The sequence below is a fragment of the Esox lucius genome, chromosome 19 (genome assembly GCF_011004845.1).
Source record: "Esox lucius isolate fEsoLuc1 chromosome 19, fEsoLuc1.pri, whole genome shotgun sequence".
NCBI lineage: Eukaryota > Metazoa > Chordata > Actinopteri > Esociformes > Esocidae > Esox > Esox lucius.
In genome coordinates, this window is record NC_047587.1 from 12,683,970 (window position 1) to 12,705,783 (window position 21,814).

General features: G+C 42.8%; 3 protein-coding genes across 8 annotated transcripts in view; 2 read left to right on the forward strand and 1 right to left on the reverse strand.

The window, feature by feature from the left end:
- Positions 1-1,033, forward strand: part of tasor2 (transcription activation suppressor family member 2) — a 26,089-nt gene extending 25,056 nt beyond the window's left edge. For all 4 annotated transcript variants that reach the window (XM_020040211.3, XM_020040213.3, XM_020040212.3 and 1 more), the window contains one exon: positions 77-1,033. In XM_020040211.3, coding sequence (XP_019895770.3) covers positions 77-177 — 101 coding nt within the window. In that variant the 3' untranslated portion in view covers positions 178-1,033. The remainder of the gene's footprint in view (positions 1-76) is intronic.
- Positions 723-9,503, reverse strand: LOC105021817 (rab GDP dissociation inhibitor beta). Its single transcript, XM_010889754.4, has 11 exons — positions 9,343-9,503; positions 8,838-8,945; positions 7,181-7,280; positions 6,764-6,898; positions 6,310-6,508; positions 5,884-6,015; positions 4,877-4,976; positions 4,568-4,739; positions 4,065-4,209; positions 3,054-3,108; positions 723-1,222 (listed from the first exon to the last, which is right to left on the reverse strand). The coding sequence occupies exons 1-11, from the start codon at positions 9,385-9,387 to the stop codon at positions 1,067-1,069; spliced, it is 1,347 nt and encodes a 448-aa protein (XP_010888056.1). The 5' UTR covers positions 9,388-9,503; the 3' UTR covers positions 723-1,066.
- A 2,390-nt stretch (positions 9,504-11,893) lies between these two features.
- taf3 (TAF3 RNA polymerase II, TATA box binding protein (TBP)-associated facto) lies at positions 11,894-19,757 on the forward strand. Of its 3 annotated transcripts, none has more exons than XM_013138937.3 (7): positions 11,894-12,291; positions 13,060-13,311; positions 13,572-15,454; positions 15,546-15,628; positions 16,220-16,478; positions 17,140-17,246; positions 18,127-19,757. In XM_013138937.3, exons 1-7 carry the CDS (start codon positions 12,126-12,128, stop codon positions 18,239-18,241), a joined length of 2,865 nt encoding a protein of 954 aa, XP_012994391.2. In that variant the 5' UTR covers positions 11,894-12,125; the 3' UTR covers positions 18,242-19,757. The 3 variants fall into 3 exon arrangements, with proteins under 3 accessions (XP_012994391.2, XP_010888055.2, XP_012994392.2); XM_010889753.4 differs by having other exon boundaries at positions 11,895-12,291; positions 13,569-15,454; XM_013138938.3 differs by having other exon boundaries at positions 11,895-12,291; positions 13,569-15,454; positions 16,220-16,463.
- Positions 19,758-21,814: the final 2,057 nt, after the last annotated feature.

Consider the following 21,814-nt stretch of genomic DNA (forward strand, 5'->3'; position numbering starts at 1 on the left):
TCAGTAAAATAATTCCTGTTACATTTTTAAGAATCTCAAGAATGCTTGTTTCTGACAGTTCTCTTTTATTTTACAGACACAACGGCAGACAAGGCGTTTGCAAAACATGGCATATTCACAATGAATATTAACTCTTTCCTCCTGCTTTCTCAGAGTGACACATGCACAATCTCTTAAGCTAACTGGGAAGCTTTTGAGAAATTTACTGAAGGCATGATTTTCCCCTTTTTTACATGAGTAACAGTTGTCACATTGACAAGTGATTTATCTTGACCAAGACTTCAAAAGAGCAAGCGGAATGAAAAGGAATAACTGAGATGGAAATCTTGGAATCCATACTAAAACGGCATCCCATCAGGGAAAGCACATTTTACTTCGAAATATGCATTACGGTTTGACATGCTCAACTCAAATCATTGTGATGTAAATAGCTTGTAAAGTTAGATGTACATTACATTCATGTTTTAAAGCCTTGAATTTCAGAAAGTTTACTTAGATCAACTTGTTACATTTCCTTTAAATAATTGTAGATTTACTGTAAAAAAAAATCATCATCCAGATTCTGTATAGAACACTTATTTCAGTGCATAGCTTTCATGTGATCAGTAGGCTATTTATTTGTATGTTTGAAGACCTTCATTGCAAAATGTGATAAAGAAATTGATGGTTGAATATTTATTTTTGGGGAAACAAACACAAAGTGGCCATGGTCATGTCCTCAATCGCAGATAAAATAAGTCTTTATTTCACTTAAACACAGACTAGTGCCTTAAAGTAAAAATACAAGTTATATTGTTTATGTATAAACCCCTGAATAAAACCAATTCTTTGGCGACATTCTCATTCATAAGAATGTGAAGAAACCTTCATGATGGTACAGAAATATGATCATTCTTAAACTCTCAGAAATCAGCCTATAAATGCAGCCACCAAATTGTTCGCCTGGCTGTAATAAACATTTAATTTCATTCTACAAACATTTCAAAGCGTCATAGATACAGATTTCCACAATACATTTGGATTCTAAACCAGTTAAGATTGAGTTCGGACACTAACAAGCTAACTCTCACTGGTCACCCGCGTCACCAAAGATGTCATTCTTTGTGCGCTCCATCTCTGCAAAGTCAAACTCAGAGCCCGTCATGCGCTTGTAGATGTCCTTGATGTCATCACAGGTGGTCTCAAAGTGGGTCGTTGCATCGTACGTACGGGAGATGAAGACCTGTACAGAGATCCCAGAGGCATTGACGTGAAAAAGTGCTGGACACTAGGATAATTCCATTTGCAGACTGTGCATCTTCTCAACACCCACTGAAAAAGTAAACTACAGTGCCTTCCCCCTCAAACTGAGTTTTGAGAAGATGTAAGAAATAGGCCATTAACATTGACCCCATGTTTTTCAACAGTCTCTGGTGGTTTAAAAAAAGCACAGCCTGATACAGGAATTATAATATTAAGCTGCGTTTCCACCAAAGGTAGCTGGAACATTTAGTCCCAGGAACTACTTTAAGGAACTAAAAAGGTTTCTTCAGCCCATTGTTGTGTGCGTTTCCACCACAGTCAAAAGACCTGCCAAGACTAGGCAAATTAGTCCGCTGACGCATGTTCTGACTCTGACGTATGCACCATACAAAGCAACATTGCAACAGCACAGTAACCATGGAGGAGAGTCAAGTTGTGCAGCTGTTGATAGTGATTTATTGGCTTTTACAAGCTATTGCGGAAATTGACCGTGGGATGACAGCCGTATTCACGCTATCGTGTATCAATTTCTTTTGTTCTTCATCTGTTGTGATTTAATAAATATTTCAGCAGTAAGCGAGACAGTGTGGGAGTCCTGTTTTCAGATGTACGCAAACAGCCACTATACATTTGGCTCCACAACTATTTCTCCCCAAGAATGTAGGTGCAAAATGCAAACGTGCACAAGTATAAATAATTAACAACTTGTTTTAAAATGTTAAGCTTCACCCAGCACTGTTTCCCAGTGTGAGTAATGTTCAGCTCACTTAACTTGCAGGTTATTATGGATTTCTGTTTCCAATTCCAACTGGATTTTGGTCCTAAGCATAAACACGAAATAAGGCCTGGATTTCATCTTCGGTGGTGTTAATGTGAATAGATAATGCATGCTGGTTCTCATCGCTTTGGAGTTTCATATCAAATGCACTTTAGGTTGCTGTCTGAATAAAAGACTGTGTCGGTCTGCTACACACGAGAAACAAGTGCACAATAAACTCCCTGGTCACTTAAATTATCCACCCAGCTTTTGTATCACACCTCTAAATACAACAATACGGTTTGGAGACCAATCACATGCTGAAATTAGTATGGAGTTTAAATTAGAAGCTCCAATGAAATGTTGATGGAGCATTTCACCACAGAAGGCAATATCTGGGTAATCTCAGTTGGCAGAGTTTAATTTCACGTTACCATAAAACGAAATCTTTGGCGACGGGTAGAAAGCAAATTGATATTGGCTGCTCGCATAGTTTAAATGTGTGCATGTTCAGCCTAAGGTAAAAGCCTGAGGATTTACTATTAAAAACAAAAAACAATATCCTGACCAAATGATGATTAACATTACCAAGCCACAGACTATGCGCCCCAGAATATATGAAAATATACAGCTAGGACATTAATTCCCAACCATAGTCACAACTTTTATGGTTACCACGAAATAATGTATATATTAAATATCTCCTGATATTTATTATAAACTAATGAAAACATTTGTACGATTGTTCAATGCAATTAACCCGTGGGCTGCGTCTGTGTTCCTCCGCTCCAATTCAGAAATTCAGCACTGCAAGTTCTGGTACTTTTGGGAAGTACTACCCCCTAGCAGGGACTGTTTTGGAGGTAAAATATATTCCCTGGAACATAACTTCTAGTTTCTATGTAAAGTTCCTGCGGTGGAAACATGACTTTATAGGGACATTGTAGCAGACACAGTGAAAACATTTCTTCAGCCAGATGCCCTTATCCTTTCACTCTAGGCATACATACAGTTGGTTAATTCTATGAGATTTATTACAACAAAAGGCACTCACCTGGCTGTCTTTTCCCATATCAGTTGGGGCATACTGATCACTGACGCTCACAAACCTGATGAGACAAGGTCCCAATGGCGTCAGAAAACATTAACAAATGGTGGACATGTAACCAGTCCGCTCAATAGGGAGACAGTAGCATTTTTACACTTTCCAATTTAATCTGATCCACAATTAAGGCCCAGCATTATCATGGCAACTCCCAGTGGACTGAGGCTAGTTCACGTTGAGACGTGTCCCCCAAGCACATCCGACACCACTCTGGTTCTTATCATGGTTCTCACTCAAACCAGAAATGTATCCCGGAATCCCTGTGTGCCAAAGGATACACACTACACCCTACCTAAATCTACCCAACAGGCACCCAACCTGCCACAGAGTCGCTAGAGAGCAAGGAAAGGCAGCCATATTGGATAACTAACCAACCCAACCCCCACCCCACCCTCCCAAAACCCAGACCGTGCTGGCTAATTGCGACATCCTGCATGGGATCCCTTGGCTAATCCGCCAGCAGAATTAAAACCCGGGTCTATCAGTTGCTTAAATGTTTTGCCATTCAATGATTATAGTTTGACCATTCAACAGTATGTTCTAAAGTACAATGCAGTAAATTAACAGGGTGGCGTGAGCCCTGAATGCTGACAGGTGCAGTATGAAAGGGTATGCCACGGTTATGACAAAACGATTTACTGTTCTAAATGCGTTGGTAACCGGTTAACAAAGAAGGTGGTATACTGTCCATGGACTACAGCTAAGGGAATTGTGTATAACAGCAGTCAGATGGTGGTATTAGCCATTTAAACACACTCTTGTGTCTAAGTGCTTAAATATAGTCCTGCTGTTTGTTTTTTAAACCTATCCTTTTGAGAGACTAGGACTGGCATGGTTTTTCCTTACATGGTGTTCTAGCAACTTTTTTGTCATGGGCTGCAAGGTGACTGAGGTTGACAACCGATTGGTTTGATTCCCGGCTAAGCAAACAATGAGATGTCACAAAAACCACAGGCCTACTTCTGTTCAATGGGCTCCAGCAGGTCCAGGGCAGGTTTGAGCTCCTTCTCTGGGTCGTTGGTCTCCACCACACTGCTCGCGATGGCAATGTACTTGCCCTGTGCTGCCACATTGTGAGCAGAGGAGATCATACACACGTAGATGTCTGAAATGAAACCCCAGATGACATTCATGTAAGGTTCCGGTGTGCAGCAGGTTGGTTTTGGCGGCGTTGGTCTATTTCAACAGGTTGGATTGCTTGCCGCTCAACTGGTCTACTAAACCCACAATTTGTTTTGCAAGTGGGACATTTCGGGGGCAAGGAGATTTCAGATGGATGACCATGTGACCAGAGTGGACCCTTACAGTTTCCTCCGAGAAGTTTCTGTTGTACGAGTGGCAAATCAGATTTCACGAACGTAATTTTTTGAATTCTTAACTACCATGTATGAATGTGGTATATATATATAAACAGTGTGTGGTTCAGTCCTATATGGCTAGGTAACGCCCCAGGATTCACCCACCGTGTTTCCGGTTCACTTGGATCTGTGGGATGATGATTTGGCAGGAGTTGACGTCGCCGGTGTTCTTAATGGGGTGGCTCATTATGCAGATGATCCGCACCACCTGGCCCACTTTGCTGACCCGGTCCATGACATAGCTGGGGTCACAGATCAGCTGCTTACAGCGAGCTATCTGGAGAGGGAAGCGCGGGTAGCCATGGTTATAGGGTCAAGGTTGTTAACGGGGAAGCATACCCATGGAGACCACCCCCCCCAGAACCATTCCAACATTGGTCATATGTACACAATAGGGAAGAAAACAAATCTCACCTCTCCTTCTGATTTGACCCCTACCACCTTTCCATTCTCCATTACAATCTCCTCTATGGGTTTGTTCAACATGTACGTCCCACCATAGATGGCACTCAATCTAGAAAGAGAAGTCAGTTAATGTAATAATAATAATAAATTACACTAAGCAGACGCTTTTAAAACGTAAGGTAAACTGAACATACATCTTCAGATTATGAACAGAATGTGACGCCTGTAGGAACTGAACCAATCGCCTTGGGTTCCTTGAAGGAGGCGTCTGTGATTGGGTTCTACAGTGACATGTTTTTCATATGATTGGCCAGAAGGAGTGTGGGAAAGGGAATTTAGGAGCTAAAACACACGTCAGAACACGTATTGAAAGATTGGGGAAATGTAGTTCTGTTTTTTTATTTAGCAAAACCTCCATGTTATACAAACTGCAAGTCATTTTGTGTGTAGTCATGGTTGACCTTGAGTATGTTTTTGAAACTACATTCTTAGTGTTATTCTGTAATTTATTAGCGGTTATACTAATTATCACATTCAGTAAAAAATGACATCCTGTTTTAGTGGAAAGGGTGGAAAGCATGAATTTGCATGTCAAAATTAAATTCATTGGAATAATTAATTTCTATAGGTAAACGTTTGTTAGTGTTTTTGGCTGTACAAAGCATGTACAACACGTCGGTGTTCACAGTACAGTTGCCTATATTTAATCTGCTAGGCACTAAAAAGTTGTCATATTCTCCAATAGCATTTGGCATTGAATTCTGGAACTTGTTACTTTATAAACAGGTAATTAAACAGTAACTAAAACTTTGCTTTTGTGCATTTTACATTGTGTCAAGAATGTTGCATGTTTGAGATCTCTCTCTCATGAGATATCTCTATCTTTCTATATATATCTATGAGAGATCTACACGTATGAGATCAATAATTATTATTGCTAACATTATTAAAGAGTAAACTAGCTGAGCTAAAAAGATTAAAACAGATGACAGGGAGAAGGCAAAAGAGAGTGTTACCGGGCAAAGCCTTGTGGCAGCTCCCCCAGGCCATAGAGGGGGTAAAGGTAAGGACTCTTGCCATATCTGGCCAGAGATTCACTGTACAACTTGATCCTGTTGATGGTGTCGATGCAGGGTTGGTCCAGGTAACTAGGAGATCACAACAACAAACGGTGTAAACACTTTGAATGTTAAGGAATTCATCCATAACGTTTGAGACTGTTACAATCACAACGTTCATGACTAAGCCATGAGATGAGAGACTGTGACATCTTGAACGTTCATGAATAAGTCATTACGAAGCATCCTAGGCTACAAATCAGTCTCTTCAGGGACCTTGACAGAATGTAGCCCATGTCATTACTTCTTCCCAGACCCCAACAGGCTCTGGCCAAAAGAGCACTATATACTGAACAGGGTACAATTTCTGACTAAGCCACTTACTCATCTGTCCTATACAGAGCGAGAGCGTGGCCAGTAAAGTCCATCACGTCCTGACCCAGGCTGAACTTCTTGTACAGTTCACGCATCGTAGACTTGTTGGGGTCAACACCCTCCATGGTTTTGGGGTCATTCACGTCGTAATTGGCGACAAAGATCAAGAAATTCCTGAACCGCCTCTTCTCAAAAATCCCCATCAAACCTGAAAGGGTGCATAAAATGGACAGAAATTGTAAAAGCACTTGGTGTCTAAAATAAGATTAAAAATGAATAACTTCCCATCGGACTCATTTGAAAAGATTGAGGGTTTAATTCTGACTGATATTATTAATGGGGTAAAACAGCTACGCATACAAAGGAATGCATGCACTTACTGTACTGGAAGTAGAAGTGTGTTTACAATGGCACAGCATATACCCTAACAATAAGTGATGGAGAAACCTGTGGATGTACTTACTGGAGGCCAAGGCCTCGGTCTCAGTGACGGGGACTTTGTAGATGGATCCCTTCTTGTAGACAAAGCTGCCCTCAATCACCTTGAAGTCCAGGTAACGCGTTACCTGAGTAATCAGCAACATTCGCACCAGCTGACCTGGGTTGAGCAGAGGGAGGGACGTTTGTTATAGTATGTAATGGAAAATATTTCAAAACGATTTATATCAAGCTGGAACAGGCCGCTAAGATCAAATTCTTCCATAACTTCCAAAATAAGTATTGTACCTGGGTTATGTTTTGGGTCATTGAAAAATAATATATTTTTCAACAAATAACTGATATTAGCCTCTAATTATTATTATATAAGCCGATTTTACTGTGTTAATGATACAACAGACCATTAAATGTTGTTTTTAGGATAATATATTTAAATTCCTACCATTAGCCATCAGGAACTTTGGGATGAGGTCCACGCTCCAGTCCCGACCTTTTCCCATGGACTCTGGAGGTTTGCCTGGAAGACTGAAGCGCTTGTATAACTGCAGAGGGATTGCAAAACAAATGAAATGGATAGTGGAAAATGTTGGCAATTAACTCAATATAATTTATGTTTCGGCATGCAGTTTGAAAGCTGAAAACATTTTTATTTTATTTAATGTCTCCTTGACAATTAAACATATAGCTCAAACTTTGTACCTCAAACTTGAATGTTCCTCAATTTTTCAACAATAGAAATTAGGAAAGCATAGATAACATTACAGCAGATCCATTTAAATGTAATAACTATGGACAATGTTTGTCCATAAAAGAACTGCTCTGAAAGGGACATTTGGGACCTGGATGCCAAACATTCAGGAGATATAGGTGCTAAAATGATAAAACTGTTGAATACCCCACCATACCACTGACTGGAAAAGGTAACCTGATTTATTAATTTAAGCTTACAAAACTGCGCCCCCCCCACCCCCTTTATTTTACTTCAAGAGGGCCAGTCAAGAAACCCACACTTGAGGCCATGGCAGCAACAACTCATCAACAATTTCGATAATGAAAAATGGCTAGTCTAATTTAATTATTGATTAGTTAGATCAATCTAGGATGCAGAAAAAAATGAAACTTTTTTTTTTATTACAGAGGCTGAACATGAATGGTATGGAAGCATGAAATCGATGCATGCACACATAAGAGAACACATTGGAGCCATGACTACAGAGGTGGAAGAGGACTGACAATATGTTAACAAACATTCAGAGTTGGTTTTAGTTTGGTAACACCAAACAGGTGCTCTACTTATGTATGTGGAATTTGTTTCTAGTCAAGCCGCTGTGAAACCTAAGAGCATTACTTGTGCAAATTCTATATTTCGCCAAAATAGAAATTTTGACCAAAATGCAACCCCAGTCAATTCATTTATTTTAAGTGTGATGTTGTTTATGTACTTCAATTAAAGCTGCCTGATATATGATTCTCAGTGATGTTTTGCCATTTCCAATATCTCCTTGTTAGTCTCTAAATATTACATTCATTTAGCAGACCCTGGAATTATGGATACTTTCTAAAATAATAAAATATTAGTGCCATTTCAAGTTTTGAAATACTCCCTCTACTTTGTTCTCATCAACCCAGACCTATTGGCAGCCTTTGACACTAACCAATCAGATCCTCCACTACACATGACTCAAGACAAAACATGGTCATTCTCAAACGTCAATTATCTAATAAGTGTACTTACTGTTATAACTGTATACATGCCAGAAAGATTAATACGGTTTATGCACACACAAAAAAAAATCTAAAAATATATATTTGCTGAACAAAAATAACTATACGAGGTTTCAATTGAAGGTAAGCCCTGCAGTCAAAGTAAGTGAATTCAAATGAAGTTACGCTTTACTCCGTGTGATAGCGCCACACTCTGGAGGCTGTTGAACCTAAACAATCCAATACCTTTTTCAAACAACTGAGCCAAGCTAAGCCAATTACTGGCCTGGCCTAGTTGAGGATTCACCAGTTACTGTAAAGGAACAACTATGTGAACAGAAAACATGCATTCAGTTACATTATAAAAGGGTCCTATTTTGTGTGCCTTTACTTACATCTTCCAGTGGTGTGATGGAAGCACTCTCTGCACCATAGTACGAGTTTCTGTCCATATGCAACACCTTTTTTCCCTTTACAGACATAATGCCGGAAAGAATGCATTCCTGGAAGAAAATAAAATTCACACAGGTTGCTAGGAACACAAAAACAATGTAAATAACAAGTACAGGCGTGCCAAACTAGTTAGCGAACTACTTGCTATACACAGTAGCTTCTAATGCTAGTTAAACTAGCTTGCTACATACATTTTTCTCTAAGGAAAATATCAGGAAACGTGTGAGCTCTCGGGTTGTTCTAAAGTAGGAAAGTATCACCTCACACGAATAACACTTGCTACGTTACTGAGAAATATGTAAACGAGATTCATTAAAATAACTGACAATCAATCGAGAGCTAACAAACGAGTTAGCTAGCTAGCTAAAGTTACACTAAAATGTCATGTATGGGCATACTCGAACTATTGGAGGTTTGTACAAGCTATTGCTTTGTCAACTTTCTCACCGTTAACCCGGTCCCAAGAACGATAACGTCATACTCCTCATCCATGGCTGAACGTCCTTATTTATTAAATCGCCCAAACTACCCTGTCAGTAAGTGAAACAGAAATGGCTGTTTGATAGTTGAGAAGTTTTCAGGCTGCGCAGCGCAGAAAATGATCCCAGCGAACTAGGTATTAACTGAGACGTTCTTCTTTTATGGCATACACCCCTGCAAACTCAAAGGAGCTTGACGCCACCCACTGTGTTGGAGTAATACATCAGAAATTCATACAATGGATAACATGAATCTAAATCGAACTTCTACACCCGGCCACTACTTTAATCGTATCTTATCCTAAACTTACGTACTTCTGCGGCAACCACCACATACAGTGGTTGTAAAAAGTATTTTACTATAAAAAATGTAGGAATTGTTTATGTAAAGGCTTACATCAAGACAAATCATGTACACACTTTTTTCACATGTAAAAAGATACCCTAATCTAACAATTAATATTTTTTGAAGAACATATCGATAATTGGTATGAAAAAAAAACATATATAAAAAAGAATATATATATACTGTCAATGCCTTGGTTGCAGAAGTGTGCACATACCTCAACTCATACTTTGTGGAAGCACCTTTTGCGTGGATTAAATAAGTCTGTTGGGATATATCTCTATCACCATAGCATCCAGGGATTCAGCTTTTTTATTCCACTCTCTGCAGACTTTTTTGAGCCCAGTCAATTGCACAGCATTCCAAGACTTTGATTTGGCTGTGTGCTTTGAATCATTGTTGATTTGAAAGATGAAATTGTTAACTTCAGCTATCTGGCAGAAGATGATATTTTGAGTTATTAATTGCATTCAGGTCCCAAATATATAGATATTTGGAGTTATTCATTGCCCCAATGCCCCTTTCCCAACTGAAGAGATTAAGACCCATAGCACCATGTTACCACCACCATGTTTGAAATTTGGAGCAATTTATTCCCTCTATCTTGACCAGAGCCCCTTTCCCAGCTGAAAGTGATGGTCCCACCACCATGCGTAAGTGCCCATCAAGCCAATTCAATTTGTGGGAGGTGCTTCAGGAAGCATGGGGTGAAATCTCTTCAGATTACCTCAACAAATTTACAACCAGAATACGTCCAGAATAAGTTTGAATACAACCAGAATAAGTTTGAATTACATAATTATTATTATTTCTGACTATATTTTCTATTCAAACTAATTTCTTGTATCTTTTTATGGAAAACTAGGAAATTTCTCAGTGAACCCAAGCTTTGGTACAGTATGTGTATCTCATTTACATTCGTATGCATACCATGTGCTACCAATGGCTACTCTAACAGCACTTTAGAGTCCTCTCCAGAGATGGGAGAACATGCCAGAAACACAACTGCTGAGTAAAAGACATATGACATGCTATCAAAAGGACTCTGACATTACGAAGACAGATTATCTGGTTTGACGAGACAAATATCAAATGATAAAGCCAGAATACAAAGCACAACTCCTTGTAAAAACAATTTACTGTTCATCACTTGGTTAATTCCATTCTTACAGTGAAACATGGAGGTGGGAGCATCATGCTATGGGGATGCTTCTCAGAGGCAGGGACTGGGAGACCTGTCAGGATAGAGGGCAGTATAAATAGAGCAAAATACAGAAAGGTCCTTGAGGAGAAACTGATCTAGTGAAGGACCTAACATTGGAGAGATTGGTCTTTTAGCATAATAATGACCACAAGCATACAGCCAGGAAAATGCTGGAGTGGCCCAACCAAAGCCCAGACTTTAACCCTGTTAAACATAATGTGGCAAAGTTGAAGGGGTCTGAATACTCTCCAAAGGCACTGTTTCCACGTTTGAACAACATTCCCACGCCGCCAACCAAAGTATGTGTCCACTTCTCTTCATCTTCATCAGTATTGTGTCCTTATTACCGTTTATTTACTCACTATTGCTATTGCCCTGAGAGGGAACTTGCAAGTATACATATTTATTTGAATGGTTGTGTATCTTTTTCAAAATGACAAGTGGAACTAGACACATCAAACGTGCAGTCTCTTTTATTCACGCATATACAGTCTCTGTTCATTCTTTTGAGACCATAATCTAATGACATTTGGTTAACGCTAATCGTCCAATGTTACAAACCCAATTAATACTTCATTCAAGTCGATGGTTCTAGTGAATGGTCGTGAATTGTTCTCCCCTTGTGAAATATTTTTTTCAGCTTCAATTTAATTATTATATATATATTTTATATGTAAAACATGTTTTGTCAACTGCGTTTTTTTGTCAATGACATCTCCGGTGTATTTTTTTCCGTCCACTCATGCCGCTGCACGGGTTCCGTAGTTTCTGAAAATAGTTCATAACCCTATCCCGCAAAAAAATATCTTTAAAATTCCAATGTGGAAAACATGCTTGTTCGTGTTAATTTAAGGATAACGTCAGACATTAATTTCACAGTGTGTTTACGTTTAGAGTCAGGTTTAGGTTCAGTTTAAAATGAGGAACAGTTTGAAATACGCATGGTTGATGTCTAGTAAAGACCTGTGACGATCCATGGTTTTGCGCATGTCTAATCGACGTTTTCTGGGATGGGTTTGTCGGTAGAAACAAGATGGCGGCTCTGGCAAGAGCGCCAACATATTTACTCTAATATATGTCTAAATTAACCCTAATCGAGCGTTTTGTTCGCCGTCTGCACGTCTTTCATGCATCATGAAGACGATAGTAATGCTTTATAGTAGGGATTGACAAAGCTAGGACCGTTACTAAAGTCAGCGAGATGTGCGAGAGTTATGCCCGCTCGCTGCTGCGTGTGTCGGTGGCGCAGATCTGCCAAGCGCTGGGCTGGGATGCAGTGCAGCTCACTGCCTGCGACTTGCTTTCCGATGTTCTGCACAGATATATCCAGCAGTTAGCAAGGGGTTGCCATCGATACTCGGAACTCTGTAAGTACTGTATTTTAGAAACGTCTACTGTAAGTGAACGTGATCGTGCTAACTCTAGATAGCTGTTGGATCATGTTGTTTATTCCCCGGTCTGTCACTAGCGCCCCCTCTAATCGAGGCCTAGTAGTGCTAAGGTTGTCAAAGACATTTAAAGTTAGCCTAACTAACTCTAGTTGGCTTACAACATTGTGTAAACAATGACGGAACTACATAACATACACCGAAACATTACGTGCAGACTACTGTGTAGCTACACACATTTCTTCTTACATCGCTGAGCAGTGCACAACGAAATCCTAAATTCAACTCTGTGTGATGCCATCACTGACACCAAATCAAAACATGAATGATAATGTTTGTGCTGGCAAGTTCCGATTTATTTCCTCTATGAAGACTCATTCTGACCAATTGAAAAATATATTAGTAAGTTAAACAAAGAACCATTTACCAATTCTAGACCTTGCTTCCCATGTTGCAGGATGCTTGCTGCTTAAGTCATTCCTAGATTACAAATCCCATTCACTTTTCTCATGTAGCACCCTGCAGTGGAACATAACTGTTTAGATAACTGTACTTCCTATTGGAACTATGTGACAGCAAGCGTTTCAGAGCACGCAACAGGTACAATTGTAGATGAACGTTGTTGCCAATTCATTCTCACTCCTTGCGTTTGACCCATGAAGGATGACAACAGAGTATTTTGGTGGGTGCTAAAGAAGACCTATTGCAATGTCTCATGCATGCTTCGGTGTGTGGTACTTTTTGTAGATGGGCGAACTGACCCCGTACTGGACGACGTGGGCCAGGCCTTCAGGCTCCTGGGGGTGAGTCTGTCAGAACTGGAGGACTATGTCCACAACCTGGAGCCAGTTGGGTTTGCCCAGCAGACACCCCTTTTTCCTGTTAGCAAGAACAATGTGCTGCAGTTCCCTCAATCTGGAGCGGGGGTCCGGGGGGACACAGAGGAGAGGAAGGACTACATTCCAGATTACATGCCTCCCTTGGTCTCACTGCAAGAAGGTGGGAATTCTGTGTGCTGTGTTCTTTTTTTCATGTGTGGGTGTGTGTATGTTCACGGGGGGGGGGGGGGGGGGGTAAACTTTGTCTGTGTTCTATGGTGGTGGGTGAGGGGGGGTGTTAATGGGTTTACGTTGAATAGAAAATCAATGTTTGTTTTTTCCTTTGCCTTTTAATTCAGTATTGTCCTGGGGCAGATTGATTTCAGCAACGATGATTAACCTGTGCTTCTGTCTCTTTCTATCTGCCCTAATCTGAAGAAGAGGAGGAGGAAGAGGCCATGGGCGACATGGGCACATCTGCAGAGGCCATGCAGGTCCCGCTGGATGATACTGATGAGGACGCGGAGGACGACGAGACTGTGAATGACGAGAACCACCCCGTGAAGAGGCACCTGGACAGCCCCGAGGCCTCCATGGGCATGATGCCCACCTCCAAGAGGCCCCGCGTGCACCCCGGCTTCAGCCCCGACTGGAGCATGGAGCCCAGGGAACCCCTCACCTCGCTCAACCCGCAGCGTGTTCCTCCGGGCATGCTGGCCGGCCACTCCCACGACAGCCTGGGTTCTGTGTCTCTGTCGCCTGAGACCCCTGGGCCCCCCATGTCCTTCAGGCCCCAGCCGGTTACGCCGGGGAGACACTCTGACCACAAGTCTCACAGTGGTCAAGCCCGCAAAGGCCTCAAGGGTTCGTCCCCCGGCAGGCCACGGACTAAGTCCCCCAAGGGGGTAAACGCTGTCGGGGCGATGTCTGGCAGCCCCATTCGCTCACCTAAGTCTTCCAAGGAGAGGAAAAAGTCCCCGAGCCGGACCAAGAGCCCTAAAAGTCCCAAGAGTCCCAAGATGAGCTCTGGAGCCAAGGTGGGTTCTCGGCCTGGGGACCTGCAGAGACTGCCCCTGTTGGCCCTCAGCGAGAGAATGGGGAAGGAGAACATCCACGCGCGGCAAAGCCTGGAGGACCGTGAGCTGACGGGCTTTGTCCCCGGTAAACTCGGGGAAACTGGTGCGGACAACGCCGCCATTGACGATTCTATTGACGCCGTGATCGCCAGGGCGTGTGCAGAGCGAGAGCCCGACCCGTTTGCCTTCTCGTCCGGCTCAGAGTCGGAGAGTGATGGCTTCTCCTCACCGCGGAGGCTCACCATAATGGAGCCAGGAGGAATGCCCAAGCTGTCACTGAGCGCCAACAACCTGGGGAAGGACACGTCAACACCGCTGCACCTTAACGCCGCCGGCGGCCCGGGGAACTGGACCATGGACGACTCCATCAACGAGGTCATACGCAAGGTGAACCAGGGGGGTCCGGCGGAGGGACACCCGCCGGTTGAGTCGTACCTCTCCTCACCGTCCGCCTCGCCCCCCACGCCGGAGCCCATCCTCAAGATGTACGAGGAGAAGAACAAACTGGTCTCCTCGGCTGACGTTAAGAAGAAACTCAAGAAGGAGCTGAAAACGAAGTTGAAGAAGAAGGAGAAAGGAGAGAAGCCGAAAGATAAAGAAAAAGACCGGGACAAGGGGAAGACGAAAGAGAAGAACAAGGAGAAGAACAGGGACAAGACCAAAGACTCTGTCTCCAAGGAGGCCAAGATGCCGTGGAAAGACTTCGGAAGCAAGGACGATGACCTCAGGGAGCACTTCCGTGGTGGTCAGAGGCCAGAGTTTGGTGGACTGGAGGGCTCCGTGATCAAGATCAAGTCCCGGGAGGGAGGCGACGGTGGCAGTGGCAAAAAGGACAAAGACAAACACAAAGACAAGAAGAAGGACAAGGAGAAGAGCAAGAAGGACAAGGACAAGAGGGACAAGGGTAAGGACCGGGACAAGCAGAAAATCTCCTCCCTCACCCCGTTCGGTTTGGGTGACTTTCCTGCGCTGTTCAGCCCCTCAACGTGCCTCCGTATCCCCTCAATGCTGCCGCCTCTCCCCCCTATCCTCCCGGACAAGGATGTGAAGAGCAAGGAAAAGGACAAGAAGAAAGACAAAAAGGAGAAGAAGAAGAAGAAAGATAAAGACAAGGAGAGGGAAAAGGAGAAGGAAAAAGTCAAGGAGAAGGAGCGGGAGAAAGAGGAGAAGAGGAAAGAGAAGGAGAGAGAGAAGGAGAAGCGGGAGAAGGAGAGGGAGAAGGAGAGAGAGAGGATCCGACTGGAAAAGGTAACTTGTCTTTCCTCAGGAGCGATTTCTTTATGTAATGTTCATCATATGTAAACTAACCGGGGGCCGTACTCTTCTCCATCTTCCATAGGTGAGGGTGGAGGCCCCGCCCGTTCTCCCGTCTCCTGTCATCCCCAGGCTGACCCTGAGAGTGGGGGCTGGACAGGACAAAATGTAAGTGTCAACTAAAATGTCTTTATCCAGGAATATGTTTAAAATGTCTTTGTTCGGCCACCATGCGGTTGCATTAAACTTGTTCCTCACAGGCTGAGGTAGTAGAAATGGTACATAGATGTACAAATCAAATCTCCAGATCTAACTTCATTTATCAAACACTATATGAAATGCTGTCCAATGTGCTTTAAATCTGTTGTTTCAAAACAGTTAAGAGTAGCCTAAATAAGCACCCTTTAAAAAGTGTCCAAAGTCCCTGACACCCTCAGATTTTCTCTCAGAGCAGGACCACAGTACTTGAAAGAGGCCTCAGCGAATGTTTTTCTTCTGAGCTTTGGAACAACTGAAAGGCCACTGCCAGAGGATCTGAGTGTTCGGTTGAGCATAGCCCTTAAAAAAAACATGGCAGACATGTACTTTAAAAATCAATAAAACAATTTTAAAACCAACTGACAGCCAATACTGGAACTTAGAAAAAATAAATAAAAAGATGCGCTACAACACAGTGCTGAGGCAGGACCTGTGTCTTCCAGGGCATCTGTATCTCTGCCCTGCATGTAATCATTTCTCATTCTCTCTGTCCACCTCCAGAGTTATAAGCAAGGTGGTTCCGAACTCCGAGACGCCGCCACCCCCATCACCCAAGATGCCCGCTCCTAAGGCCCTGGCCCCCAAATCTGGACCCGGCAGCCGCCTGCAGCTCCCGCCGCCTCCGCCGATCCTCCCCCCGGTCGTACCCTCGCTGGCGCCTCCTGCACCTCACCTCCCTCCCGCCGGCCCTCCACCAGCCTCCCCGTCCGGCAAGAAAACGGTGTGCAGCGTGATCACTGAAACTGTCAGTACATACGTGGTGAGTCCCACCCCCTTTATATTACTCACCCGTCTGCCGTCTGTCCTCCCGTTTCCCTTTGCCTGGTCCCTTTAACGCTCCTGCGTGTGCCTCTTATTTCTGTCTGCTCCTGTCCGAGACCCATACAGGTCTGTTGTTTTTAGAGGCGCAGCCGACCTCCAGGGGCGTGTTCTAATTGTGTTAAAGTTATTGGAAATGTTCGGAGAGCTGACCCGTTACTCTCCATTAGTGTTCGGTTTAGGTCATGTTTTCATGGACGCTAGTTAGTGGGCTGTTCACCTTCCCTTGCATGCAGTTTGTTAGTCTGTGCAGTATGCAATAATCGTTCACAATTATTAACAATTGTTTTCTTGCCTTGAAGTGTAACTGTCAGTAACAAAAACTAATAATATACTTACCATTCAGGGGAGAGCTGATTTTTTTTTTTTTGCTGCTATTAATTACTCTGACTATGTAACTGGAGCCCCTCTTCACCATTCAGTTCTGCACATCTATATTTAACCAATATTTTCATTAATTTAAATCATTAGCTTTGCCTTTTTTAGTAGTTGTCTTATTCAATCAAATAACGGAAATCAAAACAATCACTTGGGATTTGTGATCCTCAGTTACATTTTGCTGTTTTGAGTGTGGTTGTTAACGCCTTTCTACCCAAACGTAGATTCGTGACGAGTGGGGGAACCAGATCTGGATCTGCCCTGGCTGTAACAAGCCAGACGATGGCAGTCCCATGATCGGCTGTGACGACTGTGATGACTGGTACCACTGGTAAGAAGCACACTTCATTCATGTCTATGCAGCTCACCTGGTTAGAGCCCTTCATTCATCTGCATGTTGCTCACCTGGTCAGAGCCCTTGATCTCCATGTAGCACACTTAGTTGGCGCCCTCATCTCCATGTAACTCGCCTGGTTAGAGCCCTTCATTCATCTGCATGTTGCTCACCTGGTCAGAGCCCTTGATCTCCATGTAGCACACTTAGTTGGCGCCTCATCTCCATGTAACTCGCCTGGTTAGAGCCCTTCATTCATCTCCATGTAACTCGCCTGGTTAGAGCCCTTGATCTCCATGTAGCACACTTAGTTAGCGCCCTCATCTCCATGTAACTCACCTGGTCAGAGCCCTTGATCTCCATGTAGCACGCTTAGTTAGCGCCCTCATCTCCATGTAACTCGCCTGGTTAGAGCCCTTCTTTTATCTCCATGTAGTTCCACTGGTTAGAGCCCTTAATATATCTGCATCTCACTCACCTGGTTAGAACCCTACATTCATCTCCATGTAGCTCACCTGGTTATAGCAATGCACATGCAGTGCCAGGGCTGTGGGTTCAATTCCCACTGTGGGCCAGTACGAAATGTTAAAACCCATTGCATGTCGCACTCGGTAGGAGCGTCCGTTAAATGTCCATTCAACCGAGTTCATTCAATGTTAATCAACCATGGTTCTGTCCAGCGGTCTGGTTGAGCTGCAGAAGCATAGTCAAGAACATTTCCTAGGACAGGTGTCGTTGAACCTCAAGAATAATTACAACCGGAAAAACCGATATCTCATACTCAGTGTGTTTGGAATACCTGTTTCCGTCTCTCAATTTCCCCACTTCCTTTTGCTCGCTAACTAACTTGCCAACTCCGCCCCGTTCTGCCCCACAGGCCTTGTGTAGGGATGCTGTCCGCCCCCCCGGAGGACCAGCAGTGGTTCTGCGTGAAGTGTGCCGGCAAGAAGAAGGACAAAAAACACAAGAAGCGGAAACACAAAGTGCACTGAAGGAGACTATGCAAAACAAAGCACCCTTTGGATTTTGATTCGCCAGACAGATTGCTTATCCAAGCCATCCCCGTAAAAAAAACAACAAAAAAAACACCCCAGGCACTGTTGTAAGGAAAAGAAAACATGGCAGATAAGACGTTTACACCTCCTGATTATTTTACCCGGATGACTTGTGGAGCCTATTACATGATAGAGACTGTAAGAGAATGGAAGGAAGGACAGACTCTTCAACCAGCACATATCCAGGTTCAGTTCTCATGCGGACTCTTTGGTTACTGCGCCTCCTTCACCTCCCTCCTGTGAAGGGCGTGTTCGGCGTGTGCTTTTCGCTGTGTGACGATTCTGTGACCTTTTCCCAAAGTGTACACTAGCACCCTCCACCTGGTGGATTTAAAACCTTTAGATTAATGTAAGCAACTGGCTGGTGGGGGTTACCAGTGCACAAGGGCAGACTTCAGGAAATCAAGTTCCCACTATTGTCCAATCAGTGATTGGAAAGGTACGGTTCATGTGCACACATGCGGAGAGCGACATCCATTGCAGGGAGTGCACACTCTGGGGAGAAGGTAAGGAATTGGAACGCAGCCTTTCGTGATGTGAGAGCCCAGCGTTCGCGAATGAAGACACCGTCGCTCGGCACAGAGATCACGCCTTCTCATCATCATGTCAAGTTCAGCGTTGTTTACGGTCATCCATCGTCATATTGTTTCGCTCCTGTTTCGTTAGTATCGCCATAGCCTGGTCTATTTGTGCTGTCTTACATGCGTCTCTAGGCCATTGGCTTGAGTTAGAGATGGCAAGATCACGCCACTAGAATCTGGGAATCGGGCTACTATTGCCACACAAAGGAAGGTCAACAACACCAAATGACACTTCAGATTCTGCCTGTTCAATCCCCCCGCCCGCCCTGGTTTTCTGCAGTTAAATATGTCATGTATATGAAGGTGACTGCGCGTGTGTGTATCATATGTGTAAATACGATCTTTCAACCAAGCCAAATTAATTTTGTTCTTAGGAGTCTTCTTCTGACTTGTTAAATCCATTTCCAGATTATTGGTTTTTAACTTGAATGATTTTCTGTAATTTCTGTATATTTTTAAAAATGAAAGTTTGTATTTTTATTTCCTTCATATGGATTGTTCCCCCTGATCAGAGTTATACTGTACCTGTGCTTGTTGTAAACGTATCTTATTTTGCTAATATTTTCAAATATTAAAGCCTAACATACTGTGGTATGTTCTAAAACTACACGTAAATCTCATTGCCATCCAAACGTGGGAAATGTAGTCACTCATCTTGTAGTCCCTCAACCCAAATGGTCTATATGCATCTGTACTTGTAATGATTCAGGTTGATATCATTTGAGCGCTTATGCACTTCCCTCTTCGTCCATATTTTTTTTTTTACATTGATTATTCTGTATGCAATTTTCACAATTTCCTTAAGATACTTTTTCCTTAGTTTTGTTTTGGATGCATTTCATTACTGAAAAATACAATGGAAAATATTTTAACAGAACAGTGATGTTGAGTTTTTCAAGTTAATCTGATTGTTTTGATGGGGAAGTGGTATGTCCTTTTTGCAGTCTTTGGATTTATTTTGTCTGAGGAACGTTGACTCACGCGTTGCACAGCATCACAGCTGACTTTTTCCTTAGCATTCTTTGACTGCAATAACCAAGGAGAGCCTGGTGCAGTGTTCAAGCTATTGTTTCTTGTCCCTTGCCAATTCCTCATGCAAGACATCTATGGCTGTTCCACATGACAATTTCATGAGGATTTGGCAAGTGGCACGAAAAACACTGGTATTCAGAATTGTATAATATTCTAGAAATACATCACGTAGAATGCTGTAGCACCGCTACTAGAATCTGAATGGGACAATGTGGTAAGGCAGCTGAAATGTAAACTGCTTTTTCATTTGTTCAAACGTGTATAAACCTTCATAATGTACTAATGTCGGGTTAAAACCTCTGGTAAGTACACTGTGTAAAGCCTAACAGTGTTTGGTTTGATAAAGCACAGCACACTTGCCCATTTCAAGTGTTTTTTGGTCATGTGCTGTGACGCACATCAGCGGTTCACGTTTTGCATTTCTCCATTTGACCACATGGTGTCGTACTTAATGCAGACGGGCCCCCTCTTCACGAGTTAAGACACGAGAGCATAGCTTCTATCCAATGTTATTGATGTTTAAGGCTCGAATTCATATTCAGCAGTGTGCGTCGTCAATTAAAATTTTGTCACAAATAAGGAATGTAGAAACCACAACGAATCGCGAGTGGAAAGTTTGGCCCGGAGTCCAGTTAGCCTAGTGCCTTTCAACTACTCATACTATAGTCCAGTTGCCAGTGTGTCTCAGTTTTTGAGGTCTATCTGTTGTAAGCGCAGCTAATGTCAGGTACCGTGGTATTTCAATGAAGATAATGCCTTGGATGTCTGAGGGCATAAAACTGAGGCATCCACCGTATTTAGTTATTCTTCGTCAGGTAGAAAATGGAATGTGTCCTATCGGGGTTGACTGAAACTTCTAACAGTGACCAACCATCCAACCTTCCAAATATCACGAAACAAAATAGACAGAAAACGGGGAACCGTTAAGGGAAATTATGTGTATGCGTGTTTCGTTTTGATGAACGTTTTTTTGTTCGACAATATGAGGAAGTGAAGAGGCATGTTACAGTTTGATTTTGCTGTGCAGATCGCTCAACCTTTAATGTACAGTACAGAACGGTATCTGGGCCAATTGTAAGAAGAGCGCCATGGGAACTCATCTCCATAGTAACAGGCGATATTGCCTACTTCTGTCGCTCTGAGTTTGGCAGCACTGGGTTTGTTACTTCCGTTATGATGACGACATATTACAGCCACAAACTAATCTACTAAAAACAGCAATTGAACCGCAGTCATTGTTGCCGATTGCACCTTAAAAGAAACCACTTCAATATTAGGTTTTTGTGTCGCACTGGAATGTACAGCCACAATCTGCTATCTGAATGGGTTTCATACGGTTGGGTGAAGAAGTACAGAACCTGGAAAGTGGTCAGTTTGTTTTACATATATTTGGAGACATTGGTATATGAGCAAAATTCCAACCCCATTCGTTGTTTAAGGAAACCATATTAACAAATCACACGAAATGTAACTTCGTGTAACGAAAATGAAACCTTTTATGCAATTAAATTCAATCGAAATTCAATAGTGTGGGAAAAGTAAGTACATTCTAGATTCAATAGCTGGTGTTGCCCCCTTTCTGCAAAATTAACTAGATCTAGCTTTTTCTTGTAACTGTAACAATGAATTACATAAATGGGCATTAAACTGTATCATGTTTGAAGGCTTTCCTGCAAGCGTGGCTCACTTCCAGTCAGTGAGGGGGAGGGGTGAAAAAAATGTAATGCCTGAAGGTACCATGTTCATCTGTAAAAACAATAGTATGCAAGTAGAAACACCATGGGACCATGCAGTCGTTATACCGCTCGGGAAGGAGACATGTTCGGTCTCCTAGAGATTAATGTACTTTGGTGGAAAAGTGCTGTTCTTCTCCCAGAAGAACATTCTGGGAGAAGAC

Bases quoted from the DNA above. Each gene is read 5' to 3' on its own strand.
- LOC105021817 (XM_010889754.4), bottom strand. From the start codon at position 9,387: ATGGATGAGGAGTATGACGTTATCGTTCTTGGGACCGGGTTAACG. The intron at 6,509-6,763 runs GTAAGTACATCC...GCACCCTTTCAG, and splicing joins GACCGAGGCCTTGGCCTCCA to GTTTGATGGGGATTTTTGAG. The intron at 4,740-4,876 runs GTGAGATTTGTT...TTCCCTCTCCAG, and splicing joins GGGTCAAATCAGAAGGAGAG to ATAGCTCGCTGTAAGCAGCT.
- taf3 (XM_010889753.4), top strand. From the start codon at position 12,126: ATGTGCGAGAGTTATGCCCGCTCGCTGCTGCGTGTGTCGGTGGCGCAG. The intron at 15,455-15,545 runs GTAACTTGTCTT...CATCTTCCATAG, and splicing joins AGAGGATCCGACTGGAAAAG to GTGAGGGTGGAGGCCCCGCC. The intron at 16,479-17,139 runs GTGAGTCCCACC...ACCCAAACGTAG, and splicing joins AAACTGTCAGTACATACGTG to ATTCGTGACGAGTGGGGGAA.